Source organism: Saccoglossus kowalevskii, chromosome 3 (assembly GCF_978046115.1).
Source record: "Saccoglossus kowalevskii chromosome 3, keSacKowa6.1, whole genome shotgun sequence".
Taxonomy (NCBI): domain Eukaryota; kingdom Metazoa; phylum Hemichordata; class Enteropneusta; family Harrimaniidae; genus Saccoglossus; species Saccoglossus kowalevskii.
Window position 1 is genome coordinate 1,220,802 of NC_140643.1, and position 21,681 is coordinate 1,242,482.

The window sequence follows — 21,681 nt, forward strand, 5'->3', positions numbered from 1 at the left end:
CCATGTAAGTGCCATACAACCATCAACTGTTATTGAAAATCTTTATTTTGTTGTATGTGAATTAATATAACATTTGAAATGGCATAATGGTGCAAAATATTCTTAAGCAATTGGTCTTCTGATGACACTACACTGCGCATTTATGCACAGTCAGTATCCCAATGCGTGATCACTAAGATATGATCTCAGCTTACTAAGTGGTGATGGTGGTTAAAATGGAAAACTGATTACAAAAATATAGTTTAGTAACATCTCAAACGAATTTCCCACTGTTGTGAATGGTTGTTTCATTGCATCAAATGGTTAAACCCAATTTTATGATAGAAGCTTGCGATCTTGTTCATCAAATGCCATACAGGGTCAAGCGATTGACCAATAAAAAATGTGGTTTTATTTATCATGTCATTGAATGTATCCAAAAACATGGTACCATTTATCTGAAATTTCCGGAGTGCTCGCTGAAGGTTTATCATACTTGCGAATTGTCTTGTTTTTTTTTAATCCTGCATTTCAGTTACGAGAATTTATACTCCTATAATTCGACCACTCAAAATACGGGGAGTGAAATCTTGTAATACTAATTTCTAGAACTACTCAAAATTGGTACATATTTCTTATGAACCCACATGTGTTCTTTCAAAGATATCTTTGACAATACTCATTTTAAACTATCTTTTTTTTTTTTTTACAGTGGTGCTGTGAACTGCTTCAATTTTGCAATGCAATTTTTTCTGGGTTCCTACAACATGGAGTGTCAGGGACTTTATTGAAATGTTTTACACAAATTTCATAAAATTCTGAATAAATCTAGCAGTGAAAATTAAATGGTTCAAATAATTATTGTTATTTCTCCATTGAAGGTTATGAGCAGACCAACCGTTATTGCTACTGGCTTAATTATTACATGTACTTGCTCTGAAAACATAGCTTCTACAATTGTTTAAATTAACAGATGCTGTTCTATGTACAATGAATAAATTTTAAATAATAAACCTTACTGTGTTAATAACAAATTGTATTTGACAACATGAGAATGATTCTGATGCCCAGTGGTGATGTTGAAACAAACCCAGGTCCTGGTAATATACTAAGACCTGATTAACAAAGAAGTCATGTACATCAAGGTTCACTCAGATTTATGAATGCAGTTTCTTGAGCAAGTATACATGTATGACAAATGTGTAGACAGATTCAGTTTAAACTTGGTACATATATTAAACACAATGGGACCTTGTCATTTTCTTTTCTTTTTTTGATTGACTGGTGGCCATTTTGTTTTAAACAATGCATTGAGAGTCAATCAAACAGAAACCAGAGGGTTTATATTAATTCACTAATATATTACTGTTACAAGACAAGACAATTTTTGACTCCCATGTGCGAAGCACAAAATGGGAGTCTTTGCAGTTAGTGTGTCTGTATGTGTGTATGTGTGTATGTGTGTCCGACTGTTCCACTGCTATCTCAAGAACCATACATCGGTTTTTGATGAAACTTGGTGCATAGATGCTCTGGGCCAATGCGCAGATTTGATTAGGTTTTGGTAAAAATCCATGCTCGTTAATTACCTAATTTGCATGATAATTAGCTAATTTTTAGCTGTTCTATGACTGTTCCACTGATATCTAAAGAACCACTCATTGGATTTTGATGAAACTTGGTACATAGATGCTCTGAACATATGCGCAGATTTGATTAATTTTTGGTAAAAATCCGTGCATATTAATTACCTAATTTGCATGATAATTAGCTATTTTTTAGTGGTTCCATGACTGTTCCACTGATATCTAAACAACCACTCATTAGATTTTGATGAAACTTGGTACATAGATGCTCTGAACTAATGCTAGGTTTTGATTAGTTTTTGGTAATAATCCGTGGATACTAATTACCTAATTTGCATAATGATTAGTCAATTTTCGGTTTTTCCACTGATATCTCAAGTACTAATCATCACATTTCAATGAAACTTGGTACATAGATGTCATACGACACTGCACAGACCTGATAGTTTTTATGGTAATATCAGTACATATTAATTACCTAATTTGCATAATTAATTAATTTTCAGCATTTGATATAAGTAGTTAGCATTACATTTCAATGAAACTTGGTACTTACATACTCAAGGACTATGCAGAGATTGATTGTTTTCGATAAATATTTGTGCATATTAATCACCTAATTTGCATAATTAGTTAATTTTCAGCTTTTCCACGGGTATCTCAAGTACTAATCATCGCATTTCAATGAAACTTGGTACATAGATCTTTTAGGACTATGCAGACCCAATTAGTTTCCGGTAAATATTTGTGCATATTAATCACCTAATTTGCATAATTAACCAACTTTCACACTGATATCTCAGGTACTATACATCACATATCAATGAATGTACATGGATGCTGTAGGACAATAGACAGACCTGAATAATTGTGGGTTAAAATCTGTACATATTAATTACCTAATTTGCATAATTAACCAATTTTAAGCTTTCACACTGATATCTAAAGTACCGTAAAAACTCCAAAATTTCGATCGGTTTTAAATAATTAGTGTTAGAAATGTGACGTGTTTTTAGAGTCAAAATTAAGGTGCATTTTCGGACGGTCGAATTTTTCAGAATAGAAATCAGCAAAAAAAAATGGGGATGATAGACAGTGTGCTTCATTAGTTTTTAAAAAATGCAATGTCCGTCAATTGACGTAAACTTCCTCATGTTTCACGGTAAAAGCAAAGGTCGTGGCCGAGTTGTAACTCAAAATCTAAACAAAGTCATCAATCAGTGAGTATTATGACAAGCAAAACAAAACATCAAGACGCGGAGAAGAGGTCAGCACAAAACTAATAGGTCAAAAGACAAAGCTGTCTCGCACTACCTAGGAAAACTTGCGAATGTTCGAAGTACAGGTACCCATTGGACAAAAGATACATGGAAGTTTAGCAAACGATCTCCCCGACCCAGTGCAATGTATCCGGTTAGAATCAAAGCTCACGTGTCCCTTATTTGAGGGACCAAATTCTGCCGTAAATTCGCCCTTGGATTAAAAAATAAAATGGGATTTAAGAAAATAAAATGGGACTTTTAAGGTGTATTTTGGCGTCATTTTTCGGACATTTCAATCAATCCTGCCGGCCGTCTGTCTACTCAAGAGTACACGTGTATGATTTTTATCGTGACTAGCGTGAGCGGGTAAGCTTCCTTTCGAGAATGAGCTGTTATCACTGTGAACAATGTTAAATTATTCTTCAGATGACCAGTTTATTTTTTAAAAACAACTAATTTTTTTATTTAAAAAAAATCATGCCGTTTTCGCATCAAAATCCAAGCCAAAATATCGTACTACAACATCAATCTCTTCCGCATTGCATTCAATAACATTAACATATTTAAATAAGCTATGGTAATTTGAACACGTTGGCATCATCCAGCTTTTTGATTGGTTAATTAGCGATTTGACCTATTTGACCTAAGAGAACATGGCGGATATCCAACAGCATCAAACGTTTATACGAGACCGGAATCATTCGCTTACGATGAAACTAAGTTGACTTTTATTTGTATTTCATAACCATTCAACAAATTTATTTTGTGTACATTATTATAATCACTACTGAGTAAGTAATAATCAACAATTCAGAAACGCAGCATGCCGAGATTTTTGTGTTCGTTTTTATTTGAAACTTTGTTTATTTAGAATATATTTTCGTTACCAATAAAATAAAAATCTCTCAGTCAATCAGAAACCCGGATTCATGCCTTTGAGGAAGGTCCCGTTTGAACGCTCACATCGTTTTTTTTTTTCGTTTGGGGGAAAACTAAAACTGGTCGCAATTTTCGAATAAGAATGAGTCGGCAATTTTTAGTGGAGTCGAAAATTTGGAGGTAAATAAAACACCGAAACCCGGCAAATAAATAGGCGATCGAATTTTTAGAGGGGTTGAAATTTTGGAGTTTTCACGGTACTAATTATTCCATTTCAATGAAACTTAGTACAAAGATGCTCTAGGACAATGTACAAACCTAATTAGTTTGGGGTAAAAATCTGTTCATATTAATTCCCTAATAAGCATAATAATTCATAATTTTTTGGTTCCAATCACATTTCAATTAAACTTGGAGACATAGATTTTCTGTTACATTGCGCAGACCTCATTAGTTTTACACTCAAATCTGGTCATATTAATTTTCTGATTTGCATAATTAGTTTTCAGCTAAGTAATTTCGAATTATATTTAATGTGTCTCCAATACTCTCAGCACATGGGAGTTCTTTCTAAGCTTTCTTTGATCTATTTTGTTGATGAAAGCTGATTTAAAGACAAGACATAATGGTATACTAAGGCACATCAACTTGTTACTGGTAAAGGATTGACCAGCTTTGTTATTAGTCCAAGAAAAGTGTTTAGCTTGGAATGTGTCTGAACCCCTTAGTATTAATATGCAAGAATGTAGGAGTAAATTGTAGTGTATTTTACTTATGAATGGTCAAAAAGTGCATGGAGATTTTATGAAAATGTGTGGATGTTAACAGAATGATGTCGTTTGGTCTCAATAATTAATCGACTATTTTGGGCGTAGCTAAAAAATGTGTCACCAAAGTACTGACACGTGTGCATGATTCCAAGAGTTTGTGCTGTGAAGAAACGCCATTGAAAAATAAGTATTGTGTAATTTGTAGTGAGAATGTATTCAAATAGATTTATGTTTATGAATCATGTTTCTTTTCAAAATGTATTTATATATAATAGAAATTGTTTGTGAAAATGTTTTTTTTTTTTTATACTTTTTCGATGGATTGAATTTATAAATGATGAGTTATTTTGTTACACCATCACTCGAATGATGTGTTACGAATTTCTGATAGTTTAGGCTTTGTGTTCTATGGGCTGTTCTTTCAAGTGTCCATGTCCACTGTATTGATAAAAGCGATTGTATTTCGAAAGTTGTGAAGTCATGATACTGTTTTGGCATTATACGACTTGCAGTTCCCTTTTGATGAATTTTGTGTGACTGGCCGTGGTTTTTGTAAACTTATCGAACTGTACTATTATGTAAATCTGAATTGCCATTTTCACGCTGCGTCATAACGTGGAGTCGTCATCTAAGTATGCACAATTGTTCGTCTCGTGTTTCCCAACACATTTAAAAATCCCTTTTGTATTTGGGGAACTTTGTGTGACTGGCCGTGGTGTTTGTAAACTTTAGTCGAACTGTAGTAGTGTGTAAATCTGCCACAACGTAGAGTTGCCATGCCTCGACAAGGACTGAAAAGTGATTTCCATTTACTTCGTCTGTTATAAATCAACTGTATTACATGTAGCTTCCTTCAAATTTCCTATTGCCATCGTGAGTATGTCTACTACACTCGGCGGCGGTGTAGTGCGTATCGATCTTCTTGTATATATATGAATATTATATGAAACGCACCCAAACCCGGAAATCAACGGCAAATCGGGTTGGTCTTGTCACCTAATTTCTTACCTTGTACTTGACCGTAATACTGTAATACTGTATTGATCGAGGTGAAACAAACATGGCTGCCGTAATGCCTGTTCGACTACATCGCTCGTGTTTCTCTTCCTGTCTTAGAGTTTTCTTAGATTTTTAGTCCCCGCTCGGACGCAGTTCGAAAACAGGGACTTATGTTTTGACCTCTGTGTGACCATGCTTCCTTTCGTGCTTCCTTCCGTCTGTCTGTCTGTCTGTCCATCCGTGCGTGCGTCCGGTCCTGTATCTTAGAAATGCCATATGCACATCAATTTGTTTCACCATCTGATTCAAGATGGCCAAATAGTGGCCATTTTTGTTCTAAAAATCATCAAAATCAAGCATTTCTTGGCGGTTTACAGATGGATTTTGTGCAAACTTGGTATATACATTAGACATTATGGGACCTTGATGCAAATAATTTTTTTTTTCCAGATAAGATATAAAATGGCCGACTGGCGGCCATTTTTTAAAAATAAATGTGGTTCTTGTGTCATATCTCTGACTTGTTTTGACTGATTATGTTCAAATTTCAAATATTCATTATACATCATGTCATAAATATACTAATATATTGGTTTGAAGATCCTATTAAAAATGGCCGAATGGTGGCCATTTTTGTGCTAAAAATCATCAAAATCAACATTTCTCGCCTGTTTACAGATGGATTATGTTCAAACTTGGTAGATAAGTCGGACATTATAGGACCTTGATGCACATCAATTTTTTTTGGAGATAAGATTCAAAATGGCCGACTGGCGGCCATTTTGTTTTAATGAATGTGTTTCTAGTGCCATATCTCTGACTTGCTGTGACTGATTATGTTCAAATTTCAAATATTCATTATACATCATGTCATATACAAATACATTGGTTTGACGATCCTATTAAAAATTGCCGAATGGTGGCCATTTTTGTGCTAAAAAATCATCAAAATGAAGCCTTTCTCGGCTGTTTACATATAGATATTGTTCAAACTTGGTATATATGTTGGACATTATAGGACCTTGATGCACTTCATTTTGTTTTTCAGATAAAATTCAAAATGGCCGACTGCCATATCTCTGATTTGATTCAAATTTTAAAAATTCATTTTACATGTATTCAAAATGGCTGATTTTGTTTTAATCAATGCTGTTCCAGAGCAATATCTCTGAATACTCGATCAGATACAAATGTCAATCATTTAAATGTTAAACAATCATCATAATCATATTCCTGACATGTTTATATTTCGGCTATATTACTATAAACAAAATTATATATATTAAATTCGATAACTAACGGGGACTGTGCCATTCATTACTTGTTTTTATTTCAATTAAACAGCGATTTGGCTGTGGCCATGCATTTAGTCATTGTCGACTGTTTTTCTCGAATTGGTTGGATGTCATAGTAACATACGCTAAGTACAATTAAACCTCCCAAGTTGAACAGTCGTCGTTTCTAAGGTTCAAAATAAGCAAACATGAATATTGAATTTAGTTTAATTCCTTCAGTTAAAAATTGAGTTTCCAAAATAAAAAAATAATAATATGTACCGGTACCCTCATGTATACTTCAAGTTTTCATTAAAACAAAGTCAATGTCTTTGAAATGTTTGGGACATGTAGATTTAATTTTTAATAGATAACTTCAGTTAAACAAGTTAATTTTTATACCTGTAGTTGCATCATGTTTAATACATATAATATAAAATCTATGATTATTTACTCGCACAGACACAGGAGTTCTTCCTCGGCTTTCTTTGCTTTTCTGCCTGTTCGCCAATCCATTGCTCCAAAACACACCTTTAAATACTCAGCATCGAGATGGCTCTGCCAACTCTTGTTTTGCATTTTGATGCCATTTGACCTACTGGTGGTCATCTTTAGTCCCAGTTCGAACGCAGTCCGAAAACGGGGACTTATGTTTTGACCTCCGTGCGTGCGTGCGTGCGTGCGTCTGGACCTGTGTGCGTCCGGACCTGCATCTTAGAAATGCCTGGACCAATCACAATCAAACATGATATTATACATATGCACGTCAATTTGTTTCACGATCTGATTCAAGATGGCCGAATGGCGGCCATTTTTGTGCTAAAAAATCGTAAAAATCAAGCATTTTTCTGCTGTTTACAGATGGATTTTGTTCAAATTTGGTATATACATTAGACATTATGGGACTTTGATGCAAATAATTTTGTTTTTCAAATAAGATTTAAAATGGCCGACTGGCGGCCATTTTGTTTTAATGAATGTGGTTCTCGTGCCATATCTCTGACTTACTTTCACTGATTATGTTCAAATTTTAAATATTCATTATCATAGATAGACTCATAGATTCATCATGTCATAGATAGACAGATATATTGGTTTGACGTTCCTATTCAAAATGGCCAAATGGTGGCCATTTTTGGGCTAAAAAATCATCAAATATCAAGCATTTCTGGCATTTATGGATGGATTTCGTTCAAACTTGGTACATACATTAGACATTACGGGTTCCCGATGCACGTCATTTTATTTTTCAGATTGGATTTAAAATGGCTGAATGGCGGCCATTTTGTTTTAATGATTGGGCTTCTAGAGCCATATCTCTTAAATGCTTTGACTGATTATATTCAAATTTTATATATTAGTTATACATCATGTTATATATATATATATATACATGTATTCAAAATGGCTGATTTTGAATGCTGTTTAAGAGCAATATCTCTTAATATGGACAAGTACTTGTTTGACGATCAGATACAAATGTAAATCATTTTAATGTTAAAAAATCATATTCCTGACATGATTATATTCCAGCTATATTACTATAAACAAAACTATATATCTTAAATTTGATAACTAACTGGGACTGTGCCATGCATGGCTTGTTGTTCCTGAGTTTTGTCTAGCATGTTCATCAGGCATGCCTGGGCAGATTGACACAGTCACTACAAAACTGAAACAAAGTGCCATACTCAGTTGCCAGCAAATGAAAGGGTATGTCTTCTCTGTAACACAAATCAGATTGAAGACAATTTTATGATGTCCTGCCCTGTCTATGCCCAATACAGAAACATTCTATTTATGGAAGCGAGAAAAATATCCCTGAATTTCAATAAAATAAACCATGATGACAAATTCAGATTTATCTTGAGCTTCTCTGTCAATTCCTTTTGATAGGCCATTATTATGCAAGTTTTTTGAGCAAAGCACACACCCAGTCTTTACAGTTAGTGTGTGTATGTGTGTCCGTTTATTCCACTGACTTGGTGCATAGATGCTCTGTGCCGATGCGCAGATTTGATTCGGTTTTGGTAAAAATCCATGCATATTAATAACCTAATTTGCATGATAATCAGCTGATTTTTAGCTGTTCCATGACTGTTCGACTGATATCTAAAGAACCACTCATTGGTTTTTTATGAAACTTGGCACATATATAGTTTTGGGTAAAAATCTGTGCAATATTAATTACCTAATTTGCATAATCAATTTTCGGCTTTTCCACTGATATCTCTAGTAATAATCATCACATTTCAATAAAACTTGGTACATAAATGTCATAGGGCACTGCACAAACCTGATGATTTTTAGGGTAATATCAGTACATGTTAATTACCTAATTTGCATAATTATTTAATTTTCAGCTTTTGATATTTTAGGTAGTAATTATCACATTTCAATGAAACTTGGTACATAGATGTCATAGGACACTGCACAGACCTGATAGTTTTTAGGGTAATATCAGTACATATTAATTACCTAATTTGCATAATTAATTAATTTTGATATTTCAAGTAGTAATCATCACATTTCAATGAAACTTGGTACATAGTTACTTAAGGACTGTGCAGAGACCTGATTAGTGTTTGGCTAAATACTTGTGCATATTAATTACCTTATTAGCACAATTAGTTAATTTTCAGCTGTTTGCCTGATATCTCAAGTACTAATCATCATATTTCAATGAGACTTGCTACATAGTCCTTCTAGGACTATGCCGAGACCTGATTAGTTTTAGAGTAAATAATTGTGAATATTAATTACCTAATTTGCATAATTATTTAATTTTGCCATGAATGTTCCACTGATATATAAAGAACAACGAATTGGATTTTAATGAAACTTTTAAAGAGTACTCATCATCACATTTCAATGAATCTAGAACTATGCAGAGACCCAATTAGTTTTTGTAAATATTTATGCTTATTAATCACCTAATTAACATAATTAAATAACACTGATATCTCAATTAATGATCATCACATTTGAATAAAATTTGGTACATAAATGCTTTAGGACAATAGACTAATTTTGGGTTAAAATTTGTTAATATTAATTCTCTAATTAGCATATTTCATAATTTTTTTGTTCTGTTCTGTTCATATTAGTTACCTGATTTACATAATTAGTTTTCAGTTTTTCCATCAATATCTCAGGTTCAAGTAATTTTGAATTAAATTTTAATGTGTCTTCAATACTCTCACCACACAGGAGGTCTTTCTAAGCTTTCTTTGATTTTCTTTTTGTTGCGTTTTTTGTGAGTTCCAATGGATGTTAAGTGATTAAATTATATTAAATTAAATAATTTACATGGCAGTGTCTTTTTTCTTTTATTAGATTTGGATTTCTAATGGTGGAATAGCTGATATTTTCACCGTCTTTGCTAAGACTGAAGTAGTAGATGAAAAGGTGGGTATCACTATTTTCCAAAGTATATAGTAGCTGAATTGGATTCTGTACAACTTGGTCATTCTACCCAAGTAGCAATTGGCTTCAAACATACCAATACGCAAAGCATAATTTATAACACAGGTGGAAAATGCATGCAAATCTTATGCTGGTAACATGTTGTGATAGATTGCCTGACTATCAGAGTTAATATTGTAGACAGTGTTTTTTGAGTTGCTGATGAACTGAACAAATACAGCCAACTACCAGAAATCAAATATCATTAAACAAGAAGTCAATCCCATGCTTATTTATATACCAATGACATTGTACGCACGTCAGAGAGTGCACCAAGTCTTCAATAATAATAATAATAATAACGATAGCTGCAAGCAGCGATTACCGGCTTTCAATGCCATGCCTGCGTTAGCTCTGAATTGTGTTCATGCAACAGAGTTATGACATTACACTTCTGTAATATCCAGGGTAATGGAGACATGTACTGTGATCCATTTACTATATACTGTAGGCAAATTGATTACAATGTATGTTGATCTAGTAATAGCATGGTGAACTGATTACACTATATGAATTATATGACCATATATGGTCATTGAACATGTTAGCAATTTATCTTGTTCAATGCCTTCAATATAGCATTGTCTCCATGTTTGTACTTGCAATAGTGCCAGATATATTAGTAATATGCACATTAAATGAGTTCTATGACCATATATGGTCATTGAACATTTTAGCCATTTCTTTTGTACAATGCCTTCAATATGGCGTTATTTTCATATCTCTACCTTCAATAGTGGTCGAGATATTATAGAGATGCATATTTAATGAGTTCTATGACCATATATAGTCATTGAACATTTTAGCCATTTCTTATTTCCAATGCCTTTAATATAGCATTGGTTCCATGTTTGTACTTGCAAAAGTGCCTAAGATATTAGGGATATGCATATTTAATGAGTTCTATGACCATATATGGTCATTGAACATTTTAGCTATTTCTCTTGTCCAATGCCTTCAATATAGCAATGGTTCTATGTTTGTACTTGCAATAGCGCCTAACATATTAGGGATATGTATATTTAATGAGTTCTATGACCATATATGGTCAACAAATATTTTGGTCAATTCTTTTGTCCATTGTCTTCAATATAACGTTAGTTTCATGTTTGTACATGGAATAGTACTTGAGATATTAGAGACTTGCATATTTAATGTGGTCACATGACCATATATGGTCATTTAATTTGTTAGTCACATCTCTTATCCGATAGCTTCAATATTGCACTGGTTGCATGTACCTATCTGTGATAGTGCTTGAGATATTTCAAACAGAATGTACAGGGCCCTCCCCCCTTTCCCATGATGCTTTGTATGGTACAATAAAAACAAATGTGAAAAAACATTCTAAAATCATTTTCTAAAAAACGGCTCGTCGCCTGGAGAAGCCGATTGGAAAAATAAATACTATGGCACTTGATCTTTCAAAATATTTGCACGGTTAGTGAATTAGTCAAAAAATATGCAAATGAGTTGCAAAACAAAATTTCTGAAAATTCTAGTAAAAAAAGTCACGTGACCGCTAAAGTTTTTTTTGATGCTATTTGTAGCCCTTGTTCCACTGCTGCTACCATAAAAAACTGGGAGCACTCAGACCCTCAGAAAGGTGTGCAATTTGGCATTGAAAATTTCGCCTTTAATCCAAGATGGCGGCCGAATGACGTCACATATCGAAAATCGGAAACTTTGATGTTTTAGAGAATTGCCTACAGATTGTGTCTGTAAAGTATCAGGTCAAGTGGATAACCCGTCTTCGAGAAGAAGAGTTTTAAAAATTTTGAAAAACGGCAGAATAAGAATAAGAATAATAAACATTACAATAACAAAAGGCTTTCGATGCTGAAATGCATCGAAAGCCTAATAATAATAAACTTTACAATTACAAAAGGCTTTCGATGCGGAAAAGCATCGAAAGCCTAATAATAATAAATATTACAATAACAATAGGCTTTCGATGCTGAAATGCATCAAAAGCCTAATAATAATAACTTTATTGCATCCTTAGAAGTACGAATGTTCTATTGGTTTACAGCAATAAATATATAAGTGATTAAAATAATATCAAAGTATGATAACGTAAAAAAAAGAAAAGAAAAAAAAAGTCAAGGTATTATATCCAAAGAAAGCTCATTTCTTAAAATAAATGATTTATGTAAAAATTCCCCTAAAAGTTTTATTATATTTCTGTCATTACTTTTCATTAAATATGTGAATTTTTGCAGGTTGGTAATGATTTCTTTGGGGAATAAAATACAATTGAATACAATTCATAAATAAATGGGAATTATTAATGAACACTAGGAAGACCAAATCAATTATATTTACGAATCAAAGTTGGAAATGAGATAATAAAAATGACAACACATTATGCATATCTGAAATTTAAAACAAATGGTTCAATGGATACATCGATGAAATGATAATTGACAAAGCTGGGAAATGGAAATCTGCAGTGGTACAACCAACAATCATATGACCCTAAAAACAACTAAATGCTGGTTTTCATGAGTTGCTGTTGATATCAGTGTCAATATTGTAGATAATGTTCATGAGTCACTGATGTTGATATTGTTGACAGTGACACTGATTTTTATTCTTTGTTACAACAGGGTGTGAAGAAGGATAAGATAACAGCGTTTATTGTGGAAAGAGCTTTTGGAGGATTGACAAATGGAAAACCAGAAGATAAGCTGGGAATACGTGGATCTAACAGTTAGTGTTTAGCAATGTCTACTGTGTGTGCCAGTAAATTGAATTACCGGGTAGTATTTTTGTAACAATATCTGTGTATTCTTGTTTTGATTAACTTTACGGTTTTTAGGTGCTTTATTCAACCAGACCTGTTTTAAGGTAGAGATGCAGGTTCGTGGGCACTTGGGAGTGAAATTTTTGCTTTTTATTATCCAAACAGTCTTGGCTATAGACTGTTAAAATTTTGTAAAATTGTGAATAGTGGAACATATTCAAAAAACGATTTTAAAATATAGATAACAGGTGAAAAATTATCTCTTTTGAATGCTTAGCAAGATTTAGCAAGGCTGTACATAAATAATAAAAAAAAAACATGGTGAAAAAAAGAAATGACGGGATCTCCATATTTTGCACTGTATTTAACTTTTTACAAAACGATAATACCTTTAAATTAGAAACTGCAACAGCCATTTTAATTATGAGCATTAGCAAACTTCTTACTGAGTGAATTGTTATGCAAATTAGCAATTATCTCAGCTTCTTTTTAGTGCACATTCCAGAACTTTTAAAAAAATAGCTCCTAGACGCTTTGACCTCTTGTTTTGAAATTTTCACAAATGATTGACAATGTGTTTACAGCAATCGTACAGACAACTTGCCTGGGTGTTAATTTATGCATAAACTTGAAGTAGTGAAATTTGAGCTGCTGCCCTACAAAATTGACAACTGGTAGACAGTTTTCAAGACGGCACTTTCTTCATAGTAAACAGATGTACCCATAAACCAATTTTGACAGGAAACAAAAGAATGGTTTAGAAGCTAATTTTTTTTAAATCACTTTTGACCAAAAAAGCACATTTTTGTGCATATTTCAAACTACAGTGTCCATAAAAATAAAATACTAACAAAACTTTAAAATTCATACAATAAGCTTTTCGAAAATATATAGTTTTGTAGACAAGGGAGGTCATCTTGGTTTCCTAATTAATTAACTAATTAAAATACCTGTCAGGTAAACTGCATCTCTACCTTAAAATGATGATCAACTTGGATGCACTTGAATAATCAATAAATGATGACCTGGATAAATCACAGTAAAAGTATTTAGTATTTATGCATAAATTATTTTCTCCTACAATGTGTGGTGCATTATATTCATTTTGTACGTTATTTTCACCACTCACACTTGATGTTGATGCATTTGATCAGATCGTTTTTTTCTGTTATCTTGTCATACATGACACAGCGGAGCTGTTCATATAGGTGATTGTCCTTAATAGCCTGGATGGATCTCTCTCAGATTTGTTCATTTCATGACAATATCTTCAATTCTCAGCAATTTTCTGCAAATATTTTTGTCATAACCATGGCAAATTACTTGTATATCACCATATAGAACATTATCAACTTGTTTTGAGGAAGACGCGCTACAAATACAGTAGAGCTATTTAAACCATAAGGTCGCTTGTTTTAGTAATGGGGTAAATCATTAAAAAAGGGTAGAAATACTGTGCAAATTATTTTTGACTCCTGTGTGCGAAGCACAAAAGGGAGTCTTTGCAGTTACCCTGTCTGTATGTCTGTATGTATGTATGTATGTATGTCACTTTTTTTGTTCCACCGTTATCTCAAAAACCACTAATCAAATTTTGGTGAAACTTGGTACATAGATGCTCTGGGATAATGCGCAGAGTTGATTAGGTTTTGGTAAAAATTCATGAATATTAATTACCTAATTTGCATGATAATTAGCTGATTTTTAGCTCTTCCATGACTGTTCCATTGGTTTCTGAAGAACCATTCATTGGATTTTGATGAAACTTGGCACATGTTTGCTCTGAACTAGTGCGCAGATTTGTTTAGTTTTGGGTAAAAATCTATGAAAATTAATTACCTAATTTGCATAATAATTAACTGATTTTAAGCTGTTCTATGACTGTTCCACTGATATTTGAAGAACCACTCATTGGATTTCGATGAAACTTGGCACATGGATACTCTGAACTAATGCGCAGATTTGATTAGTTTTGGGTAAAAACCTGTTTATATTAATTACCTAATTTGCATAATGATTAATCAATTTCCGGCTTTGAATTCTACTGATATCTCAAGTACTAATCATCACATTTCAATTAAACTTACATAGATGTCATATGACACTGCACAGACCTGATAGTTTTTAGGGTAATATCAGTACATATTAATTACCTAATTTGCATAATTAATTAATTTTCATCTTTTGATATTTCGAGTAGTAATGATTACGTTTCAATGAAACTTGGTACATAGCAATCTGATTAAAATCTGAAGTAGTGTATAGGCTTTAATTATTTTGGCTATAAACTTATTTTAATTTTATTTTTTATTATATTTGTTATTAGTGCCCTTTTATTTTATTATTTTACTTTGATTTTGATTTTGTGTTAATTCCGCCCTACCTACATCTGATCCGACGCCTATGTAAGTCCCGTTCAAATCTCGCGTAAGTAACAGCCAATCACAGCCCCCCTTTTACACAGGCTGTCGATTGCTTACTTTTCAGTGTATACTGGCAATCTTTCTGTACATTATATTTTGCCCACTTGAATAAACCATTAATAGAAAATTGCTAGTATATTTTTATTTGCAAAAGAAATTCCACAGCATTTTACAATTTTTGTCATTACATTGAATATTTTTTTCACTTCCAACAAATGTGTACACTTCCAGATACATCTTCGCCAGCCAAGGTTCGTTCATTCAGTCATCGCTTCAATTTTACATCACTGAGCATAATTATCTAGAATGGAAGCAAAAAAATAAGTAAATCGTAATGATTAGAACACTGTAAACAGCTATAGTAAACAATGCAAACTGATTTTAAATTGTATAACGGTCACCGGCCCACAGCATCGACGCAGAAAATTGGAGCAAACAAATATTTCCTGATCAATTGCGATGTGTTCCAAATAAAAAATATTTTATTCCAGTCTAAATCAGCTCGAATTACTTTAATAAAGAGTTATTGTATAATGTACAAAATGTTGATACAATTTGATGAATATTTACAGCTTCAATACCGTGGACGATTTTGGCCCGATCGTCAACAAACATCACCCGTCTCCAGCGCAGGCGACTGGAAAAAGACACTAGTGTTTGGTCGAACCGGTGGAAACAAAATCGTCACTCCCAGAATAATTATGCGAAATAACGATCTAAAGTCGAACCATTCTAGCCACAATATTAACATAAAAATGACTATCATTTGACAATGATAAACTTAATACCGAAAAGCCGTGTTATTCACGGTCGCTAACGTTGGTATAATCCGCCATTTTATTTGAGTGTGTTTGCCACCTGACTCTGCCCGGTGACGTCATCATGTGCGCTATAGAAGGAGGTCTGTGATTCGTTGACTAAAATCGTCGATAGTGGGTCTCGTTGAAATCTCGTTACATAGGCATCATGTCAGATGTAGGTAGGGCGGAATTATAAAAAATCACAAAATCAAAATCAAAGTAAAATAATGAAATAAAAGGGCATTAATAACAAAAGTAATAAAAAATAAAATTAAAATAAGTTTATAGTCTAAATAATTAAAGCCCATACACTACATCAGATTTTAATCAGATTGGGTACATAGTTACTTGAGGACTGTGCAGACCCCTAATCAGTTTTTGGGTAAATATTTGTGCATATTAATCACCTTATTAGCATAATTAGTTAATTTTCACCTGATACAAATGTATCTCAGGTACTAATCATCACATTTCAATGAGACTTGCGACATAGATCTTCTAGGACTATGCAGAGACCTGATCAATTTTTGGATAAATAATTGTGCATATTAATTACCTAATTTGCATAATTAGTTATTTTTTTTGCTGTTTTATGGCTGTTGCACTGTCTAAAAAACCACTCATTGGATTTTAATGAAACTTTTTAAAGGGTACCCATCACATTTCAATGAACCTAGGACTATACACCATATTAGTTTTTGGTAAATATTTATGCTAATTAACATAATTAATTAATACTGATATATCAAGTATTGATCATAACATTTGAATAAAACTTGGTACATAAATGCTCTAGGACAATAGACAGCCTGATTAATTTTGGGTTAAAATCTGTTTATATTAATTCTCTAATTAGCATAATAATTAATATTTTTTTGGTTCTAATCACGTTTCAATGAAACTTGGTACATTGTGCAGACCTTATTAGTTTTGTACTTAAATTTGTTCATATTAGTTACCTTATTTGCATAATTAGTTTTCTGCGTTTCCATCAATATATCAAGTTCAAGTAAATTTGAATTAATTTTTAATGTGTCTCCAATACTCTCAGCACAGGGGAGTTCTTTCTAAGCTTTCTTTGATTTTTATTTTAACCTAATTTTGAGATGCATGTATATGTGGCTATTCACTACTGATATCTCAAGAGCTACTACCATAAAATTCCTAGTTGAGGCTGCGGCTTTAATTAAAATTATTTTTTTTAATGGGCGACTTTAGATGCGCGAAGTCTTGGTATTAGGGCATTAGCTTCGGTAACAGATGGGAAATTTGTTAAAACAAAGGCCTGAAGGGATAATGATATGCTAATGAGATGCATGACACTCGATTGCAACTTTGTTGCAATTCTAAGCGAACTTTTGGTTTTTCACAGACAGACAAACTTGTACACAAATGAAAATTCACACTGTTACAACATACTACGCAATAAATAATATCTGCAAAAAGATTTGTATGCATTTGCAGATTACGGTACCGTATAATCTCTTGAATAAACTTCACTCTAATTCGTTAGTATCGGTACCTTCCATGCTAATTTGTCTTATTTAGACAACGAGGAAGAGTTCAAAGCCTTAATTTTGAAATAGGAGTATGTCACGGAATATTGAAATATTACAGTCAATCCAAAAAAAAATTTTACATGATAACAAAAAAATACTCAGTATATTTAATGTAATATGCATTTATTTTCTTAATTTTGTTGATAATGAAAAGTATATTCTAAAAGAAGTTTTAAAAAAACAAACACAAATGCATTGCTTAGTAGCAAATGATCACAGTAACGGTATCACAATCCGACCGGTCATGCTGCGTTTCACAAGTGAATAACTTACTTGTATTCGTAGTGTTGCAATTGATGATTATCACTCAGTAGTGATTACAATAACGTACAAAAAATAAATTTGTTGAATTGTAATGAAATGCGGCTAAAATTGAACTTAGTTTCACTGCAAGTGAAAGATTTCGGTCACATGTAATTTATAACTTATTTAAAGACCAAGTAGGCATTAGAAAAACTTTACGATACGATATCTGTTATGTTTGTCCAAGCACATTCGTGACTTGAAACTGTTCTTTGACCTGATAGGTCAAGTTGCTAATTAACAAATCAAAATGTGTTTGAATTACCATAGCTCATTTAAATATGTTAATGACAGTTCAGCGACTTCATAGTGAACGCAATACGGAAGAGATTTACTCTGTTGTAGTAGTTTGGCTTTGATTTTGATGGGAAAATGGCATGATTTTTTTTAAATCAAGAAATTAGTTGTTTTCGAAAGATAAGCTCAGCATTGAAGAAGAATTGAACACTTTTTACGGTGATAACAGCTCATTGTTGAAACGCAGTTTACCCAATCACGCTGCCCGCAATAAACATTGTACTCTTGAATAGGCGTCAATGACTACGGAAAACCTAAATTACCGGTAGACTCTAATCTAGGCGTCAGGAAAGATTGAAATGTTCAAAAACTGATGCCTTAATTTAAAATTAAATGGTATCTTTTTCTGAAATATGTGGTGGCTGTTTGGTTTGTGAAAGTTTGGGGTGCGGCTTATATTGCAGAATTTCCCTGGGATCAAAACTTGTCAATTTCGACATGAAACAATGTCTCAAGTTAGGGATGCAGCTTCTATTAAAGCTGCGGCCTCAATTATGATTTTTCAGTAATCCAATTCAATACAACTGGATATATAGCTGTATAGAAATAATGCCAGACCTGATAAAGTTTTGGACGAAATTCACTAAATCTAAATTTAAAAATGTATTAGTTGAGTTACTGTAGTTGGATTGGTCATGAAATCTGTGCAGATGCAGTAATTTCCATATGACAAGATATGTATTTGATTTGCTGTGTGCTATTTTTTGGTTGCAAAAACCGTTGAGTGACAGGCCAATTTTGATTTGTTTGTAATCATTGCAGCATGTGAAGTGTACTTTGACAATACTCCTGTTCCTGTGAAAAATATTCTTGGTGAAGTAGGTGGTGGATTTAAGATAGCCATGAATATATTGAACAGTGGTAGATTCAGTATGGGCAGTTCCGGTGCTGGTATGCTGAAAACACTTATTGGTGAGTACCATTAATTATTGTAACATAAAGTGATTATCAGTTATGGTATGTCAATTGCATTTATTTAATATTTATATTTGTGAAAACTGCTCACACCTCAGTCATGGTGATGCCAATTTTACCGTACCCAACATTTTCCTGCCTATGGAACTGTTTTTTTTTGAGGTTCGGTACGAACCCTACCCACTATTGGGGGTACTTCGATTCGTCTTTACATACCCCTATTTGGTTATTAAATATATTTCTGAATTGGGGCAAAGATCTTAATGCCCAAGAGTTCCAATCAATATCTCTTTATCAATTGGATGTAAGGTTACTTACTGAATATCAGCTCAGTGAATCTGATTAATTAGATAATAAAGATGTCTCGTATCGACCATCATACCACCAGCAACACTAATATACCATCATACTGACCATACTAATACTGCAACTGCATAATATTCTTTTCTTTCTCATATAATCCACTTTTTCCTTGCGATGTCTGGTGTTTAGCTCATAAAAGATTACTCTGAAAAAAAATATATTTTTGCCATTTCTCTTTGATGAGTTGATCAGTTTCATTCAAACTTTACATAGCTAATAAATAAACAATGCATTACATTTATCAACAGACACAATTTCACAATCAAATCATATCAACAATTTGATTGTCATTTGTTATTTAATTCATTTTGCGACATTGAATGTCTTGTTTAAGGTAGAGATGCAGTTTACCTGACAGGTATTTTAATTAGTTAATTAGGAAACCAAGATGACCTCCCTTGTCCACAAAACTATATATTTTCAGAAAGCTTATTGTATGAATTTAAATTTTTTTTTAGTATTTTTTGTTTATGGACACTGTAGTTTGAAATATGCACAAAAATGTGCTTTTTTGGTCAAAAATGATTAAAACAAATTAGCTTCTAAACTATGCTTCTGTTTCCTGTCAAAATTGGTTTATGGGTACATCTGCTTACTATGAAGAAAGTGCCGTCTTGAAAACTGTCTACCAGTTGTCAATTTTGCAGAGCAGCAGCTCAAATTTCACTACTTCAAGTTTATGCATAAATTAACACCCAGGCTAGTTGTCTGTACGATTGTTGTAACACTGTTCAACCAAAAACAATGCCCGACGGCATTTTGAAGATAAACACATTGTCAATCATTTGTGAGAATTTCAAAACAAAAGGTCAAAGCGTCTAGGAGCTATTTTTTTTTAAAGTTCTGGGATGTGCACTAAAAAGAAGCTGAAATAATTGCTAATTTGCATAACATGGTGAGTACAGGTTGCCTGTTGCTGAGCGCGAAAATGTTCGCCGGGTGGTCACTATCCCTGAGGACCTCCCTCTTAGTGTATCCGAACGTAGCGTATTGAGTCGGAGACTGAATTTCATTCCGGTTAAATCTAGAGTAAATGAATTTCAGGTGAAACGCGACGCTGACAGTTTTTTTCGTCGACTAAGACTGAAGGAGTACCATGCGCAAGACGTTGATCGCGATCGCGATGAAGCTAGCCAGGACATGGATACTATTCACAACGCTCGTTTATTTGGAGCACCACCATCTGTGTCTTATTGGACACCACCACCACCTGGTCGTAATGATACTCTGGATCATTATATAAGTGTATGTAGACGAGAAATACATACTATTAAGTTTAATAATCAGAAATGTCAAAATAGCAATATAACTTGTCAGGAACGTGACGCTCTTAATTCTCTTAAGTCACGTCATGATGACATTGTTATTAAGCCAGCTGACAAGGGTGGAGCAGTGGTGGTTTGGCGTAGAGATTTGTATCTGGTGGAGGCGGAGAGGCAATTATCGGATACAGACTCCTACCAGGTACTTGATGTGGATATCACTAATGAAATACAACGGGAAATAGGTGATGTGGTTAATGGCTATATTGCTAAAGGTGATTTGCCGAAAGAGGCCAAAAATCTTATAGTGCGCAGCCCACGAACACCAGTCTTTTATCTATTACCTAAGATTCACAAGGTAAACAATCCTGGTAGACCCATTGTCTCAGCATGTAATTGTCCGAGTGAGCACATAGCTCGATATTTGGATTCAATGTTGAGACCAATTGTTGCGTCACAGCCTACGTATGTTCAGGATACTAATGATGCACTTAGGAAACTAGAGTTATTTCGTTTCACGCCGGATAAACCCAGATTTTTATTTTCTATGGATGTAAAATCACTTTATACATCTATCCCGCACACTGATGGATTGCTGGCTTTACAGCATTTTCTGAATAAAAGGGCAGTTAAGGATCCTCCTACGTTTGTGTTGGTGCACCTAGCGGAATTAGTTTTGAACGGGAATTGTTTTTCTTTTAATGGTAAACATTATATACAGAAACGAGGTGTGGCTATGGGCAGTTGTTTTGGTCCGAGTTATGCATGTTTATTCATGTCATATCAAGAGGAGTTAATT

General features: G+C 33.4%; 1 protein-coding gene and 1 long non-coding RNA gene across 2 annotated transcripts in view; one reads left to right on the plus strand and one right to left on the minus strand.

The window, feature by feature from the left end:
* Window positions 1-21,681, plus strand: part of LOC144352627 (complex I assembly factor ACAD9, mitochondrial-like) — a 203,539-nt gene that overhangs the window by 61,867 nt on the left and 119,991 nt on the right. Inside the window, exons 7-9 of the mRNA XM_085496672.1 lie at window positions 10,086-10,157; window positions 12,824-12,926; window positions 19,105-19,254. Of these exons, the coding sequence (XP_085352798.1) occupies window positions 10,086-10,157; window positions 12,824-12,926; window positions 19,105-19,254 (325 nt within the window). The remainder of the gene's footprint in view (window positions 1-10,085; window positions 10,158-12,823; window positions 12,927-19,104; window positions 19,255-21,681) is intronic.
* On the minus strand, window positions 15,504-19,721 carry LOC146747428 (uncharacterized). The gene is made up of 2 exons (XR_014928926.1): window positions 19,576-19,721; window positions 15,504-15,684 (listed from the first exon to the last, which is right to left on the minus strand). It is a non-coding gene; the product is annotated as an uncharacterized LOC146747428 (long non-coding RNA).